This window comes from Cherax quadricarinatus, chromosome 79, assembly GCF_038502225.1.
Source record: "Cherax quadricarinatus isolate ZL_2023a chromosome 79, ASM3850222v1, whole genome shotgun sequence".
Classification (NCBI taxonomy): Eukaryota; Metazoa; Arthropoda; class Malacostraca; order Decapoda; family Parastacidae; genus Cherax; species Cherax quadricarinatus.
Window position 1 is genome coordinate 19,046,964 of NC_091370.1, and position 19,152 is coordinate 19,066,115.

General features: G+C 41.8%; 1 protein-coding gene across 1 annotated transcript in view; it reads right to left on the reverse strand.

Annotated features, from left to right (window-relative positions):
* LOC128702732 (integrin alpha-5-like) overlaps window positions 1-19,152 on the reverse strand; it is a 64,322-nt gene that overhangs the window by 3,723 nt on the left and 41,447 nt on the right. Inside the window, exons 16-22 of the mRNA XM_070102024.1 lie at window positions 17,477-17,687; window positions 16,796-16,977; window positions 10,375-10,458; window positions 9,956-10,037; window positions 9,610-9,806; window positions 6,853-6,931; window positions 5,931-6,152 (exon numbers count right to left, since the gene is read on the reverse strand). Of these exons, the coding sequence (XP_069958125.1) occupies window positions 5,931-6,152; window positions 6,853-6,931; window positions 9,610-9,806; window positions 9,956-10,037; window positions 10,375-10,458; window positions 16,796-16,977; window positions 17,477-17,687 (1,057 nt within the window). The remainder of the gene's footprint in view (window positions 1-5,930; window positions 6,153-6,852; window positions 6,932-9,609; window positions 9,807-9,955; window positions 10,038-10,374; window positions 10,459-16,795; window positions 16,978-17,476; window positions 17,688-19,152) is intronic.

Genomic DNA, 19,152 nt, shown 5'->3' on the forward strand with positions numbered 1-19,152 from the left:
TGCTACCCAAGCTCATGATCTTTCTCTCCTTTCAAATATCGATACTACTCCTATCACTATTGAAAAACATCTTTCTCTCAATTCTTGTAGTGGTACTGTCATTCTGCCCCATACCATAGTCCAACAGAATTTCCAGTCATGTGGCAATGACATTTTTGAACAGCTGGAACTCCAGGATCTCCCAATCCTCAAAGTAGACACTTATGTCCTTCCTGCCCGGGGGCGGAGACGTTACCCTTGCAATGTGGCTCGTTTAACTTTTGACAGCCGAGAACTCCCGTCCTCTGTATATGTCGCGGGACATCGGTTACAGGTTCGAAAGGTGATACCTACACCGCAACAATGTAGAAATTGCTGGCGTTTTGGTCACCCAGCGAAATATTGCAGATCTATGGCCGAATGCCCAGTCTGTAGTGCCGACGACCATTCTAATACATCTTGCAGTCAACCTTCATCTTGCCTTAATTGTAATGAAGCTCACCCTTCGTACTCCCGCCGTTGCCAGGTCTACTTAAATGAACGTGAAATCCGTTGCCTCAAAGAGGCAGAAGGTCTCCCTTATGCTATGGCAGTTACTCATCTCCGCCTCCAAGGGAGACTACCCCGTGTTTCTTATTCTCGTGTTTCCAAACATCCCCCCGCTTCTGGGGTCCCATCTTCTGCAGCCTCCTCTGTTGTTACCCCTCCCATAGCCACTACGGCATCTAATCCTTTTGCTGTCCTTGGCTTTGACGTCCCGACTACAACTCAGTCTGTTCTCACATCTTCGCGTCCTTCCTCACAAGCCCCAGTATCGACAAGACCTCGTACGACACCTAATACCAATCGCCCCTCTACTCAGAAGTCCAAAAAATCCACATTGCTCAAATCTTCTTTGCCCCTTCCTTCCCTTCTTCCACCTCCACACTTTACCTTTCCAGTCTCTGTACCTAGTTCTTCCCCTCTCTCTGGCTCTATTACAAGTGTGGAGATTCACCCTCCTCCTCGTACTATGCCTTCCACCCCCGTCCCCTCCCAAGTTTCTCCCTCTTCTGCCACCTCCCAGGTTTCTGCCTCTTCTGTCCCCCCCCCCACACTTCATCTCCAGTCCCTTACACTCTTCCCTCCCCCTCTACTTTGGTACAGTCCATTACTGTCCCAATCTTTACTCACCCTCCTCCTTCTATCTCCAATATGGTCTCCCATACATCTTTGAATTCAGAAACACTTGAAGCCATTTCAGAATATATTGCAGAGACTAAACCTTCAATGGACACTGATTCACTTCCTGTTCCTTCTCTTCCCTCTCCTCCATCTTCACAGCCCCATTCTTCACAACGCTCCGTTCCTTCGCTACTTGAACGTCTTCCAATGCCACCACACGTTGACTTTTCTAACCCCTCTAGTCCATAGGTGCCTTTACCTACAGATTCCTGGTATTTTCTTCATCGCCAATCATGGCCTATTTACAGTGGAATATCCGCGGCCTCAGGGATAATCGGGGTGAGCTTCAGATGTTGCTTTCCAGGTTTTCCCCTGTTGGTGCTTGCTTACAAGAGCCAAAATTACACTCGGCTGTTTTCCAACCTATCTCAGGCTATAATTTATTGTATTCTTCGGATCCTTTCTCAGATGGGACCTTTAATGAAAGTGCCCTTCTTCTACGCAATGATATTCTGTACTGTCAACTATTTGTCCATACCTCGCTGCATTACACTGCAGCCCGTATCCACTTGAATAAGTGGTTTACAATATGTTCTTTATATCTCTCTCCTTCTCGAGCATTTTCTATCCCAGACTTTGCCTTTCTTGTTTCATCCTTATCACCACCACTTCTGTTACTTGGTGATTTTAATGCCCACCATTTCCTCTGGGGGGGTCTCATTGTGACTCACGTGGCATCCAGTTGGAGGCTTTTCTCGCCTCTCACCCCCTCCATGTTTTAAATACGGGTACTCCCACCCATTTTGATCCTCGTACTCATACTCTCTCTTGCATCGATCTATCAGTCTGCCCTTCCTCCACTGCACTAGACTTCACCTGGCCTGTTCTACCGGACTTACATGACAGCGATCATTTTCCAATCATTCTAACTTCTCCTTCCTATTCACCACCTTTCCGTAGCCCTTGCTGGCAATTTGATCGGGCAAATTGGGATCTTTACTCACACCTCACTGCTTTTAGTGAGGTTCCTTCTTCATCCTCCATTGATGAGCTCCTACACATCTTCTCGACGTCAGTTTATACCGCAGCTTCTCATTCTATACCCCAAACCTCAGGCAGGCATTCTCAGAAGTGCGTGCCTTGGTGGTCTCCTGCTTGTGCTCGTGCAGTACGTTTGAAACGTGCTGCATGGGGCAGGTACCGGTACAATAGAACCGCTGAGAGACTTCTTGATTTTAAGCAGAAGCGTGCGATCGCTCGCCGTGTCATCCGTGAAGCTAAACGCACTTGTTGGCGAGACTATGTTTCCACCATCACCTCTGCTTCTTTTATGAGTGCAGTCTGGAAAAAAGTGAGGAAATTGAGTGGTAAATACTCTCCTGACCCGGCTCCTGTTCTACGGGTCGCTGGTGTTGATGTAGCAAACCCTCTCGACGTTGCCATTGAACTTGGCACACATCTGGTCCGTATTTCCCGAGGGCTCCATCTATGCCCCTCGTTTCTTTCCTCAAAGTCTGCCAGAGAGTTAGTACCCTTGGACTTTTCTTCTCTCAGAGAAGAACAGTAAAATGTGCCTTTTACACTTCAAGAACTGGAGGCAACGCTCTCAGCTTGCCGATCATTGGCAGCTGGGCCTGACGACATTCATATTCGTATGTTACAACATTTACATCGGTCAGCCCTTGTACTCCTCTTACACCTCTTCAATCTTATTTGGGCACAAGGAGTTCTTCCCCAGCTGTGGAAATCTGCCATTGTTCTCCCTTTCCGCAAACCGGGTACTACAGGACATAATGCCTCCCACTATCGCCCCATCGCTCTTACTAGTGCAGTTTGCAAAGTGATGGAACGTCTCGTAAATCGACGTTTAATGTGGTATTTAGAGACACACAACAGTTTCTCCGCTAGTCAATATGGCTTTCGTAAGGGTCATTCTACCATAGACCCCTTACTACGCTTGGATACGTATGTTCGTAATGCCTTTGCAAATAATCACTCAGTTATTGCCATATTTTTTGACCTTGAGAAGGCATATGACACAACTTGGAGGTATAATATTTTGGCCCAGGCCCATTCCTTAGACCTCCGAGGCAATCTACCATCCTTCCTTAAGAACTTTTTAACTGACAGACATTTCCGTGTTCGAGTCAATAATGTTCTTTCCCCGGACTTCGTCCAAGCTGAAGGTGTCCTTCAGGGATGTGTTCTAAGCACAACACTTTTTCTCCTTGCTATAAATGATTTGGCCTCTGTTCTTCCACCCAATATTTGGTCATCACTCTATGTTGATGACTTCGCTATTGCTTGTGCAGGCTCTGACTGTCATCTTATTGCAGTTTCTCTCCAGCATGCGGTCGACCGTGTTTCCACTTGGGCCACCACACATGGGTTTAAATTTTCAAGTACCAAAACTCACCAAATTACTTTCACTAGACGCTCTGTTATCTCCGATCATCCTTTGTATCTCTATGGTTCCCGTATCCCCGAACGTGATACAGTCAGGTTTCTAGGCCTTCTCTTTGACCGTCGGTTATCCTGGAAACCTCACATTACCTCTCTGAAGGCAACTTGTCACAGCCGGCTAAACCTTCTTAAAACCCTTGCTCATCTTTCCTGGGGAGCTGATCGTCGAACTCTGCTTCGCCTACATTCAGCCCTCGTTTTATCGAAACTCGATTATGGTGACCAGATTTATTCCGCGGCCTCTCCTGCTACTCTCTCTAGCCTTAACTCTATCCATCGCCAAGGATTACGTTTGTGCCTTGGTGCTTTTCGCTCTTCCCCTGTTGAGAGCCTCTATACAGAAGCAAATGTTCCATCCTTGTCTGATCGCCGTGATGCCCATTGCCTTCGCTACTATGTACGCTCTCACGATCTACACAATCCTTCGATTTATAGAATGGTCACCGATATTAGTAGACATTCTTTATTCGTTCGCCGCCCCTGTTTGCTCCGTCCCTTTTCTCTTCACCTACATTCACTCTTGTCTTCCCTTCCGTTACCACCTTTATATGTTCATGTAGCATCTCACTTTTCCCTACCCCTCTGGGAAGTTCCAGCTGTTCGGGTCTGTTCTTTCTCACTCCCTTGCTCGAAAGCTCAACTGCCTACGGTGGCTTCCCGCTCTCTTTTTCTTGATCACTTCCACTCCCATTCTCATGCTCTGTACACAGATGGCTCTAAGTCTTCAGACGGCGTCGGATTCGCAGCAGTGTTTCCGGACAGCGTCGTGCGGGGGCATTTACTATCTTCAGCTAGCATTTTTACTGCTGAACTGTATGCCATTCTTGCAGCACTTATTCGTATCGCATCTATGCCTGTGTCATCATTTGTAGTAGTCTCAGACTCCCTTAGTGCTCTACAGGCTATACGAAAATTTGATACATCTCATCCTCTAGTTCTCCGTATCCAACTTTGGCTAAAGATATTGTTTTTTGTTGGATCCCTGGTCATGTCGACGTACAGGGCAATGAACAGGCAGACACTGCTGCGCGGTCAGCAGTACATGACCTACCAATTTCCTATCGAGGTGTTCCATTTCTGGACTATTTTGCTGCAATAGCTACCCACCTTCGCACCCGTTGGCAACAACGTTGGTCAACTCTGCTCGGTAACAAACTTCATTCTATTAAACCGAGCATAGGTTACTGGCTGTCTTCTTGTCATTAGTGCCGAGGTTGGGAGACCACTCTCTCCCACCTTCGCATTGGCCACACTCGTCTTATTCATGGGTATCTCATGGAGAGGCACCCTGTTCCTCTCTGTGAGCAGTGTCAAGTTCCAGTATCGATTAGCCACATTCTGTTAGACTGCCCTCTCTATCAACGAGCACGCAGAATTTACCTCCAACGTCGTCTTCGTTCTACTACTCTCTCTTTACCTTCCCTTCTTGCTGATGGACCCTCCTTTAATCCTGACTCTCTCATTGACTTCTTGACAACGACTTGATTTACTCCACAAACTCTGATGATACTTTTCGCACTCCCCTCAGCCCTTTCTAGTTCAGTCTCTTGCTGCCCTTTACCCTTTCACCATCCACTACCCCGCTGTTATCCGTAACCTATTACTCATCCATCTCCCTTTTGCCACCTGATGCCCTCGCTTCCTTCCTGCCCTGCAGCGCTGTATAGCCCTTGTGGCTTAGCGCTTCTTTTTGATTATAATAATAATCAAGGGTTTTATCATTAAAACTGATTTAATGAATACCTATTGTATACCTTACACAAAGTTATGCCCTACTTCTCAAGTATTTATCAGTATTTACAAAAGGAGCTAAACCTCTCAAAGATTAACATTTGGGAACAGAGTCAGCACATCTTCTATTAGAACATGTTAGCAAGTACAAATAAACAAGTTGAACATTTCTTTACATTCATGGGGAGAATGATAAACCTGTAGATTTCATACAGTTCCTGGGGGATGAAGCCATTCAGGCTCAATCCAAGGAACTGGAGCACTGGTCCAATTCCTTAGATCAAGAGCCCCTCACCAGCATCATGGAATCTCCCTTGAGGAAGCACAAGATCAGTGTGCCTTGTGAGTGAAGGCAAGTGTTTTCATGACTTGCTGTTTAAGTGTGACCAAGGTAAAATAAGGGATTCAAGCAAACTGGTTAACCAGGCTTGGAGATGGGAAGTACAGTACTGCATTCTATAATAAAAGAGGGGGTGAGGATGTTGCACTTTCGAGCATCATCTGAACTGTGATGTCAGCACAACAGCAACTGTATGATGGCGAATGTGTTTTCTACTTTTTTCAAGAAGATAGCCAGTGTTTATAAAATATACCTTGTAGAGTACAGCTACCAGGACACTCAGGAGGACGAGACCTGCATGTATGGCCAAGACAAGGATCCAGGCAGGGGGCTGAGAACTGGAGACCAGAGGCAGCACCAGCTGGGTGCTGACTTCCACATGCTGCAGCAGATTGGCACCTTGCAATAGATTCATGTTGGGGGCCATCACTTCAGCACTGACCCATGACTCTACCCTCAGGAAACCACTGCTGTTCTGTGTAAGAGTAGAACTTTTGGGTCACTCTTGCGAGGACTTTGGGAGGGGAGTGGAAGACTGATGGATGAATAAATTAAAGAATGACGAAGGCATAGACAGGTGGAGAGAGGAACATGGGGACAAATGTGGAGGAAAAGCAGCAGGGAAGCAGGGATCAAGGAAATTTTTTTTCAAACGTACATCAATCTTCTCTCAGTTTTAAAAGTTTGTTTTTTATCGGTTTTAGATATAGTTTCACTATTTTTGATACAGGCTCCCTCTTTGACTTTTTGTCAGAGACAGCTTTACTACACTAACTTTGAATATATTTTCCCTTTAGTGTTCCCCACTAACCATACTGATTCTGCCTCTTGCATACTCCTAACCCTCACCGATCTTTGCGTATTCCATCTTTAGCCCATCCTGCCCTGCAGTGCTATATGACCCTTGTGGGTTTAGCTCTTAGTTTTCATTGTAATAATAATATAGATTCACTCTCATATGTCAGTACAGTCTTTTCAACTATTTTCTAAATCTAATATGAAAAAGATGCCTTGCACTACACAAACCAAAAATGGATTTTTTTTTTCCATCAAACCAGCCATATCCCACCGAGGCAGGATGACCTAAAAAGAAAAACGAAAGTTTCTCTCTTTAAATTTAGTAATGTATACAGGAGAAGGGGGTTAGTCCCCTAAGAGGTGAACATGAGACTCACCTTCAAGGCAGAGGTGATGATGACAGCATCTAGGTGAATCACCACCTTCCCCTCAGGCCTTAAGTTCCTCACTTCACACCTGTCAACAAGCAGACATCAGTTGAGGCTCTTATCTTGCTTATGTTTCAGCATCAGTAGTTACCCCAACAAGGAATACATGCAGTCCAAAATCAAACTGACAAATATTATGTAAATCTTCAGGGAAATTAAGAGAGCAACATGTAACTAACTGATGCAGTGCTGTATGACCCTTGTGGGTTAAGCACTTAGTTTTGATTGTAATAATAATAGATTAATACACTACCATATATTTAGGACTGTGGGGGGCACCATGCATTATTTTTATTTTGTAGTCTCGACTATATTTTTTTTTTATTTTGGGGCGAGTGATACACCCATAAGGGTCATACATTGGTCAGGTAATGGAAGGCATCCAAGTCAGATTCAAGGAAGGGGAAGACAAGTCTGTACAAAATTACATATCAAACTCAAAAGTTCTCATTAAAGATTCACCCAGTTTTTTATTAATAATAAAATAAAGTAATTACTTTGGTTATTAATTGAATTATTGTAAAAATTATTTCTACTAATCATATTATAATTAAAGCAGCTTTAGGAAATTTCAATTTTTCTACTAAAATTTAAATTAAGGTATAACAAAAAATATGTATCTTGAGTAAAAGTGCCTGATTTTATAGTGTAGAGACCCCTCAGAGGTGTGTATGTGTACATACATTGAAAGTCAAGAGAAATATCAAAGAGCCAACAATATGGTAATTAACACATGGGCTGTTTCCCACCAAAACAGGGTGACCTGAAGAGGAAGAAACTCTCATCATTGCTCACTCCATCACTGTCTTGCCAGAGGTGTGCCAATAACACAGTTCAAAAACTGCAACATATCAAATGCAGAGGTTTTGATTTATCTTCCATTAAACTGGCTGAGATAAACAAGTAACATGTTTCTACAACTACAGTCCACATTGTATTAGATCAGACCTCTCTAGGAAGGTGCCTTAATGCTGGTCAGGGGTTCTTGAGCCAAGGAATTGGATTTATCCTTCCCTTCGATTGAGCCTGAATGCTTTTCATTCCCAAATGTTAAATGATCCTATGGGTTTAGCACTCTACCAATTAAAATATATTAGAACAGAGAAACTGAGCAAGCATGGGCAGGTAGGTTTGTTTCCCTGCTTCTCTCATCTCCATTATTCAACACCCGAATATCCAGACCTAACACGCAGCACCTGACTTCCCACGTGTATTATATGAGATGTGATTTTTTTGTTTTATGTACTTAAGAAAGCCAATTTGTGGTGAAGAAATATATCATTAAAGCCTTCTCTGTATACCAGTGGTAGAATATACTGCCCTGCCAAGTATGTTACTAATATACCATAAACTGTATATTGTATCTTATTGAGAAGACTTTTGGTCTACCACGATAACTGATGAAGTCACTGGTAGATGAAGCATCTTAAAATCCCACACACTGCATACTGTCTCACTAACAAAGACTTTTGCAGCCACTCTCTTACCATTGAATCTTATCTCAAGTAATTTAAGGATTAGGGTATTCATGAATGTTGGTGTGCAGGTTAATTGTCTTAACCCTTTGACTGTCGCAACCCCCAATCCTGAGGTGTCTCATGGTGTCGCAAAATTTAAAAAAAAAAAAAACTATTTTTTCTTATGAAATGATAATCTTTTCCCGATTGTAAAGACACCAAAAAAACGAAATTTGTTGGAAAACTGACGGAATTATGCTCTCGCGAAGTTAGCGACCTCGGCGATATTTACAAATCGGCGATTTCACCCACTTTGAGCCCTATTTTCGGCTAATTCCATTGTTCCAGTCGACCAAACTCATAGCTATTTCTTTAGAACTCCATTTTTTCTATTGATTGAGTACAAGAAACTGCCCATTTACCGATTTCAACTACCCAATAATGTGGTCAGAAATTTGCAATTTGGCCAATTTCACGAAAATTAAAAAAATATGACAATTTCAAAATAAGGTCCAGAATGAACAATGCAGACATTCCTGGCTCTAAAATAACATTTTCTTTGTTCATCAGTCATGTCTCCAGGCCCCTCTGATATTACTCTTGCTTTCTATTTTGAATTTTTATTCAAACAAAAAATAGAAGACTTACTATTATGCAGACTACTGCAATACTGTAATAATTGTATAAATAACATTAACCCATTCATGACTGCATATTAGAATGGCTAGTTGGACATTTATTGGACAATGACATTATTTGTTTACTTTTGAACATCAGCAAAAATCAAACATTTTCCCTACTTTGAGATCCATTTCAAGGTTCTTTATTTAGTAAAATCAATCAAAATCACCTCTACTTCTATAATATGTTTTCCATTCTATCAAATGAGACCAAGAAAACGAGAATACAACTATAAATACTATACGAAAATAGACCACAAAATCGGCATTTTAATTAAAAAAAATGGTCGGAGTTTTTTTTTCTCATTATGCACTGCGTGCTCCAGGATTTTTTTTATATGGTGCACACTGACCACACAGACCCATTCTCTCACATGTGGGCCTACCAGCTTTCTCCTGCTTGATTTGAAGCTGCTAGAATTTATGAGTATATATACGTCAAACACGGTACCTCGTAAGACGTATATATACGGCCGCGGCAGTCAAAGGGTTAATGACCCTCCTGCAGTCAACAGGCTTTAAGTCTAATTATACCTATATAGATTGGGACTCCCGTGTGAAAATAATACCTGTGAATGTAACATTCGAAGGTATGACAGGACACCATCTGGTCAACAGGTTGACCTAATGCATTTCCTGTAGGCAGTGCCTCAGAGGTATTGTGGCACTCTAATGTAGCTCCTGGTGGCACTGTCACCCTTGGCATCTTCAACAGGAAGAACTGCACCCCATCTGTCCTGTTCCTTAGTGGCCAATGAATCTCTATCTGAAAGAGGAATAGCTGATGGGTGAAGGATTTAGAGCAGGGGTAAAACTGTAAATCAATTTATTCACAAGGATGTGCTAAAGCCATATGACCCATTGAATCAATGAGGATATCACATGAGTAATGATACACACACCTTGGTTACTCACCTGAGTATGGATGAGTGAGATGAGGCCAAGGTTGATGAGAGTGTAGGTGTGTGTTATTGTTGCTTCAGTCTCATTGTTCTCCCTGATACATCAACAAGACAAACCCAATATTTATTATCACAATTGTAATACACCACTTTGTGTGGCTACCTTAACCTCTATTTAATAAGGGGGTATTAGAAGCAAGGAGGCATTAATAACATTACTATCAGTAATAAAAGTTACAATAAAAACACCAACAAGGAAGGCAGGGTTGTGTACTGCCATGGGAGGCAGATATAACAGTAGTAGTAATAGTAACAGTATTAGTATTAACAGAAGCAGTAGCACCAATAAATAATCCCAGTGTTCACAGCAACACTGGTCTTATACTACAGTGTTCACTTAGCTGGTATAAGCAAGCAGCAGCAGTAGTGTACCTTGGGTAGATGGTAGTGTTCCCCTGCAGTGCCTCCACAGGTATCCCGAAGGTGATGACACTCAGAGACTCTGGCTGACTCTCCCTACACACACAGCAAGACAGAGGTGATGAGCTACATGACCTGAACTCTATCTACTACACTAGAATTATTATATTTACAAGGAAGTTCTAATCCCTAAGGGTTATTTGGCACCTGGGGTATGGTGGGTCATCAGGTTTCACCCAATATGGTAGCCAATTCCTTAAACAAAGAACCAGTTGCTAGCATCAAGAGACCCCTCCTTCCTCCTTGAAGGCTTGTAAGGAAAGAGACCAGAATGAGGAAGGGACATGAACTTAGCCAATGAGGCATACAAAGACATTTCTAGTCTGAAGTTTTTGATCTAAAGAACTGGATTTATCCAGTCCTCCTTTAACCAAACCTGATTACCTTTCATTCCCCCAAGGTGCTATGTACTCTGTATAATTTTAGCGCTTCTCTTTGATTAAAATAAAATGAATCTGCAGTGTGAGGTAAGGGAGAGGATCAATCTAGGTGAGGAACTGATTGTGATTCACCATACACACACATTATAATTTATAAATAACAAACTAAAGGGGCATGGGTAGCATTACGTAAGTGCATTATAGTAGGGCCCCACTTATACGGCAGGTTAGGTTCCACGCTACCACCATAAAGCAGAACGCCCTTTTTTTTTTCCACTTATAAATGTCAGATAACAAGTTTACATTAACATATATTAAGTTAGCAATAAAACTAGGCATTAAAAACAATAAAAAAGTAAAATACACATATGCTCATTACTTATCTTAAAATATGTGTAATCTTAATGAAGGGTGAGAGGCGAGTAGTATTTATTGTAGGAAGTCAGGTGGCAGGTATGGTAGCTTGCCCTGGCTACCACACCTACATGAAATACGTACTATGACAAATTTAAAGTGCCCTATAGCAATTATTATTATTTTTTTTTTTTCAACAAGTCGGCCATCTCCCACTCTTAGTGATTTTAATGTGTATCTGCATGTCAGCACAGTGTGTAAATTTATTTAGTTACAGGTACACGAGTATAATTATCAGAGTACAGTGGTACCCTGAGTTTCGTACAGCTCCCAACTCGAACAGTTATGTAAGTGTATTTTTGTGAGTGCTTTTGTAAGTGTTTAGGTAGTAGGTTGGTAGACAGCAACCACCCAGGGAAGTACTACCGTCCTGCCAGATGACTGTGAAACAAAAACCTGTAACTGTTTTGCATGATGGTAGGATTGCTGGTTTTTCTTTTTCTGTCTCATAAACACGCTAGATAACAGGGATATCTTGCTACTCCTACTTACACTTTGGTCACACTTCACAGACACGCACATGCATATATATATATACATACATCTAGGTTTTTCTCCTTATTCTAAATAGCTCTTGTTCTTTTTTATTTCTTCTATTGTCCATGGGGAAGTGGAAAAGAATCTTTCCTCCGTAAGCCATGCGTGTCGTATGAGGCGACTAAAATGCCGGGAGCAATGGGCTAGTAACCCCTTCTCCTGTATACATTTACTAAAAAAGAGAAGAAGAAAAACTTTATAAGACTGGGTTGTTTAAATGTGCGTGGATGTAGTGCAGATGACAAGAAACAGATGATTGCTGATGTTATGAATGAAAAGAAGTTGGATGTCCTGGCTCTAAGCGAAACAAAGCTGAAGGGGGTAGGAGAGTTTCAGTGGGGGGAAATAAATGGGATTAAATCTGGAGTATCTGAGAGAGTTAGAGCAAAGGAAGGGGTAGCAGTAATGTTAAATGATCAGTTATGGAAGGAGAAAAGAGAATATGAATGTGTAAATTCGAGAATTATGTGGATTAAAGTAAAGGTTGGATGCGAGAAGTGGGTCATAATAAGCGTGTATGCACCTGGAGAAGAGAGGAATGCAGAGGAGAGAGAGAGATTTTGGGAGATGTTAAGTGAATGTATAGGAGCCTTTGAACCAAGTGAGAGAGTAATTGTGGTAGGGGACCTGAATGCTAAAGTAGGAGAAACTTTTAGAGAGGGTGTGGTAGGTAAGTTTGGGGTGCCAGGTGTAAATGATAATGGGAGCCCTTTGATTGAACTTTGTATAGAAAGGGGTTTAGTTATAGGTAATACATATTTTAAGAAAAAGAGGATAAATAAGTATACACGATATGATGTAGGGCGAAATGACAGTAGTTTGTTGGATTATGTATTGGTAGATAAAAGACTGTTGAGTAGACTTCAGGATGTACATGTTTATCGAGGGGCCACAGATATATCAGATCACTTTCTAGTTGTAGCTACACTGAGAGTAAAAGGTAGATGGGATACAAGGAGAATAGAAGCATCAGGGAAGAGAGAGGTGAAGGTTTATAAACTAAAAGAGGAGGCAGTTAGGGTAAGATATAAACAGCTATTGGAGGATAGATGGGCTAATGAGAGCATAGGCAATGGGGTCGAAGAGGAATGGGGTAGGTTTAAAAATGTTGTGTTAGAGTGTTCAGCAGAAGTTTGTGGTTACAGGAAAGTGGGTGCAGGAGGGAAGAGGAGCGATTGGTGGAATGATGATGTAAAGAGAGTAGTAAGGGAGAAAAAGTTAGCATATGAGAAGTTTTTACAAAGTAGAAGTGATGCAAGGAGGGAAGAGTATATGGAGAAAAAGAGAGAGGTTAAGAGAGTGGTGAAGCAATGTAAAAAGAGAGCAAATGAGAGAGTGGGTGAGCTGTTATCAACAAATTTTGTTGAAAATAAGAAAAAGTTTTGGAGTGAGATTAACAAGTTAAGGAAGCCTAGAGAACAAATGGATTTGTCAGTTAAAAATAGGAGAGGAGAGTTATTAAATGGAGAGTTAGAGGTATTGGGAAGATGGAGGGAATATTTTGAGGAATTGTTAAATGTTGATGAAGATAGGGAAGCTGTGATTTCGTGTATAGGGCAAGGAGGAATAACATCTTGTAGGAGTGAGGAAGAGCCAGTTGTGAGTGTGGGGGAAGTTCGTGAGGCAGTAGGTAAAATGAAAGGGGGTAAGGCAGCCGGGATTGATGGGATAAAGATAGAAATGTTAAAAGCAGGTGGGGATATAGTTTTGGAGTGGTTGGTGCAATTATTTAATAAATGTATGGAAGAGGGTAAGGTACCTAGGGATTGGCAGAGAGCATGCATAGTTCCTTTGTATAAAGGCAAAGGGGATAAAAGAGAGTGCAAAAATTATAGGGGGATAAGTCTGTTGAGTGTACCTGGTAAAGTGTATGGTAGAGTTATAATTGAAAGAATTAAGAGTAAGACGGAGAATAGGATAGCAGATGAACAAGGAGGCTTTAGGAAAGGTAGGGGGTGTGTGGACCAGGTGTTTACAGTGAAACATATAAGTGAACAGTATTTAGATAAGGCTAAAGAGGTCTTTGTGGCATTTATGGATTTGGAAAAGGCGTATGACAGGGTGGATAGGGGGGCAATGTGGCAGATGTTGCAAGTGTATGGTGTAGGAGGTAGGTTACTGAAAGCAGTGAAGAGTTTTTATGAGGATAGTGAGGCTCAAGTTAGAGTATGTAGAAAAGAGGGAAATTTTTTCCCAGTAAAAGTAGGCCTTAGACAAGGATGTGTGATGTCACCGTGGTTGTTTAATATATTTATAGATGGGGTTGTAAGAGAAGTAAATGCGAGGGTCTTGGCAAGAGGCGTGGAGTTAAAAGATAAAGAATCACACACAGGGTGGGAGTTGTCACAGCTGCTCTTTGCTGATGACACTGTGCTCTTGGGAGATTCTGAAGAGAAGCTGCAGAGATTGGTGGATGAATTTGGTAGGGTGTGCAAAAGAAGAAAATTAAAGGTGAATACAGGAAAGAGTAAGGTTATGAGGATAACAAAAAGATTAGGTGATGAAAGATTGAATATCAGATTGGAGGGAGAGAGTATGGAGGAGGTGAACGTATTCAGATATTTGGGAGTGGACGTGTCAGCGGATGGGTCTATGAAAGATGAGGTGAATCATAGAATTGATGAGGGAAAAAGAGTGAGTGGTGCACTTAGGAGTCTGTGGAGACAGAGAACTTTGTCCTTGGAGGCAAAGAGGGGAATGTATGAGAGTATAGTTTTACCAACGCTCTTATATGGGTGTGAAGCATGGGTGATGAATGTTGCAGCGAGGAGAAGGCTGGAGGCAGTGGAGATGTCATGTCTGAGGGCAATGTGTGGTGTGAATATAATGCACAGAATTCGTAGTTTGGAAGTTAGGAGGAGGTGCGGGATTAGCAAAACTGTTGTCCAGAGGGCTGAGGAAGGGTTGTTGAGGTGGTTCGGACATGTAGAGAGAATGGAGCGAAACAGAATAACTTCAAGAGTGTATCAGTCTGTAGTGGAAGGAAGGCGGGGTAGGGGTCGGCCTAGGAAGGGTTGGAGGGAGGGGGTAAAGGAGGTTTTGTGTGCGAGGGGCTTGGACTTCCAGCAGGCATGCGTGAGCGTGTTTGATAGGAGTGAATGGAGACAAATGGTTTTTAATACTTGACGTGCTGTTGGAGTGTGAGCAAAGTAACATTTATGAAGGGATTCAGGGAAACCGGCAGGCCGGACTTGAGTCCTGGAGATGGGAAGTACAGTGCCTGCACTCTGAAGGAGGGGTGTTAATGTTGCAGTTTAAAAACTGTAGTGTAAAGCACCCTTCTGGCAAGACAGTGATGGAGTGAATGAAGGTGAAAGTTTTTCTTTTTCGGGCCACCCTGCCTTGGTGGGAATCGGCCAGTGTGCTAATAAAAAAAATAAAATATAGCAATTATTATTATTTTTTTTTTTTCAACAAGTAAGTGATTTTAATGTTTCTGCATGGGGTGTAAATTTATTTAGTTACAGGTACACGAGTATAATTATCAGAGTACAGTGGTACCCTGAACAGCTCCCAACTCGACTTTTGTAAGTGTATTTTTGGGGGGCTGAAACGGACTAACCTAATTTACATTATTCCTTATGGGAACAAATTCATTCAGTAGCAGCACTCGAACAGCCTTCTGGAATGAATTATGGCCGAAATTCGGAGTACCACTGTATATATAAAATACGCAGTAACTTTAAAACTTGAAATCTTGGAATGTTTCCAGATATAATTGAGATGCTCAGCTCACGGAGGATGTAAACAAACAGTGGTGTGCAGAGGCCATAATAACGAGTCAGGTAGGGAGCTGTATAACAGGTTTTGGTTGTAATTTCAAATGTCCGTATTAGCAAAACGCTGTAAAGCGGGGCCCTACTGTATTGGTTTAAAGATGAAGCCAGGAGCTGGAGATTGCTCACCTCATCCATAATTAGGCAAGTATATGTACATCCGCACACACACAAAAGTCAACAACCTGGTTCCTACCCTACTAAACTACAGAGTTGTGGTCTGATAAGAGTAGGAACCAGGATGAAGCAGGTGGGAAGCTTGAGCTTCATGACAAAGTACAGCCTCTCCTCATTTAGCGACATACTTGTTTACCGACGATTCGGACTTATGACAGGCTCTCTGACAAGTATGCATATCTAATGTATATTAAGAGCTGATTTCCTCTATTCTGTTTATTACAGTATACAGTGCACTATTGTATACACATTTAAAAATATACCAGAAATGTTATAAATGGTGCAAAGGTGACATTAAAACAATATGAGAGATGGTTGACACAAACCCACTACCATTATAGTATGCTCCTTGCTTAGCAATGAATTCATTTACTGATGTGGTCTTAGGAACAGAACTCCGTCATTAAGTGAGGAGAGGCTGTAAATGCTGAAGGCAGTTCACAATGAGCTATGCTTCACAAATAACCGCACTTAGAAGAGAAAAATGATGACTACATTTTGGTCTGTCCTGGATCACTAAGACAACAGTTGTGACCTGACAATTATCCAGGACAAACCAAAACATAAAATTTTCCTCTCATAAGTGTGGGTTATTTGTGAATTGTTCCAGCCTTGGTATTATGATAGTTATAATAGTGGATTACCAGTCCACTCTATCATAATAGTCATGGGAATGTGCTAAGCTCACAGGGGTCATACAGACTCCTATTGATTCCTTTTATATAATCTATTGACCTAAAGCTAGGTAATGAAGGCAGACTTGATACCTGGTTTCAAAAGTAATGAAGGCAGGCTCGATACTTGCTTTCAAAATTAGATTCCAAAGTACAAGGTTCACTATTTTTTTTTAGATGTATGAAATGCCATAGGTTTGAACCTATGAACTCAGACAAGGAAGCAGAGGCAGTTTTGATCCAGTTATGGGTTTTACCTCACAGCCATACTGTGAGGTAAAACCTGTGGGGTCCTGATGGCCACCAGGTTGAACTCGTGTACACCTTCGCCTTAGTGCTTTTTCACCACTTGTCAGCTTTATACCATTTATCTTCTGGTTTAGTATGTGTTTTTGAATGTAATAATTTCCCTTACCCGGAAAGATCAAAGATAGGCGAGACCCTGGGCAAGAGATGGAGGTGGCGGTGGTTATCAGTGTGGTTTCTTTGGTTCAGTACCCATACAGACAGATCAGTCTGCAGGATAGACTCCTCCTGTGTCTGTGTGTAGTTCAACAGTCTCTCCACATTTTGTCTCCATACTATCAGGATGTTGAACTGAAAATGAAAACTGGAGGAATTATCAAAAAAAGACAGGAGCAGGTTAAGGTGAAGCTGTGTGCGAGTGTTTAACAAGAATCGAGGCTGAAGGGGTTGTGCGTGTGTGTGTATGTGTATTTTTATGGGAGAGGCCTGTCTAGAGGAAGTGTGTCTAGGGTAAACTCAGATATATGATGCATATTTTTACATGACCCAGATGGTCATGGGTTATATTTCCATTTCATGGATGTGGACATTGAGGCAAAACTTTGTGTAGTGTATACATGTAAGTATGAATGTACTTGTATGTATTTTCATCTCACATTATTATTATAATTGAAAGGAAATGTTAAGCCCTATTAGTCATATAGACAAGAGCATTCTGAATTCCAAAGAAAAATTATTATTTTTATATTAATAAACCTGTATGTGTCATTCACACTGAACACTCATGGAGACTGTCTTCACAACACAGAATTCATTCCAGGACCAGGAAACTGATGCTAGGATATTTTACCTTGCTGCCAGGCCGGAGCCTCCTGTAGGAGGTACTGCAAGTGCCATTGATGGTGCAGTGGAAAGTGATGTTTGTGTTGAGGGCCCGGCACTCATACAGGACGAGACCATACTGTGCCTCCACCTGCAGAGTCAATTCGAAGGCTGTGCTTTTTTCCACTGTGAGTGTCGCCCTTGCCTCTACCGTCTCCTCACCCACCACAAAGATAATCCTGAGAGGCCAACAACATGTGAGGAACTGAGACATAAGGAAGGAGAGAGTAAAAACCAGAAGAGATGAAGGAAGCTGTGAGATATGAAGAGCACTAACCTAAGGGATCTCTCAGCACTCTTGGCAATAAGAGTATTACATAACACAAAAAACATCCAGGTTAAAAATAGGAGATGGAGAAACTTTTTTTTTTAATGCACTTGCCGTATCTCACCAAGGCAGGCTGACCTAAAAAAGAAAAACAAAAGTTTTTTTTTTTTTTTTTTTTTTTTTTTTTTTAAAAAGTCGGTCGTCTCCCACCGAGGCAGGGTGACCCAAAAAAGAAAGAAAATCCCCAAAAAGAAAATACTTTCATCATCATTCAACACTTTCACCACACTCACACATTATCACTGCTTTTGCAGAGGTGCTCAGAATATAACAGTTTAGAAGCATATACGTATAGAGATACACAACATATCCCTCCAAACTGCCAATATCCCAAACCCCTCCTTTAAAGTGCAGGCATTGTACTTCCCATTTCCAGGACTCAAGTCCAACTATATGAAAATAACCGGTTTCCCTGAATCCCTTCACTAAATATTACCCTGCTCACACTCCAACAGATCGTCAGGTCCCAAGTATCATTCGTCTCCATTCACTCCTATCTAACACGCTCATGCACGCTTGCTGGAAGTCCAAGCCCCTCACCCACAAAACCTCCTTTACCCCCTCTTTCCAACTCTTTCGAGGACGACCCCTACCCCTCTTTCCTTCCCCTATAGATTTATATGCTTTCCATGTCATTCTACTTTGATCCATTCTCTCTAAATGACCAAACCACCTCAACAACCCCTCTTCTGCCCTCTGACTAATGCTTTTATTAACTCCACACCTTCTCCTAATTTCCACACTCCGAATTTTCTGCATAATATTTACACCACACATTGCCCTTAGACAGGACATCTCCACTGCCTCCAACCATCTCCTCGCTGCTGCATTTACCACCCAAGCTTCACATCCATATAAGAGTGTTGGTACTACTATACTTTCATACATTCCCTTCTTTGCCTCCATAGATAACGTTTTTTGACTCCACATATACCTCAACGCACCACTCACCTTTTTTCCCTCATCAATTCTATGATTAACCTCATCCTTCATAAATCCATCCGCCGACACGTCAACTCCTAAGTATCTGAAAACATTCACTTCTTCCATACTCCTCCTCCCCAATTTGATATCCAATTTTTCTTTATCTAAATCATTTGATACCCTCATCACCTTACTCTTTTCTATGTTCACTTTCAACTTTCTACCTTTACACACATTCTCAAACTCATCCATTAACCTTTGCAATTTTTCTTTAGAATCTCCCATAAGCACAGTATCATCAGCAAAAAGTAACTGTGTCAATTCCCATTTTGAATTTGATTCTTTTTACATTTACTAATTTATACAGAAGATTGGTTACTAGCCCCTTGTTC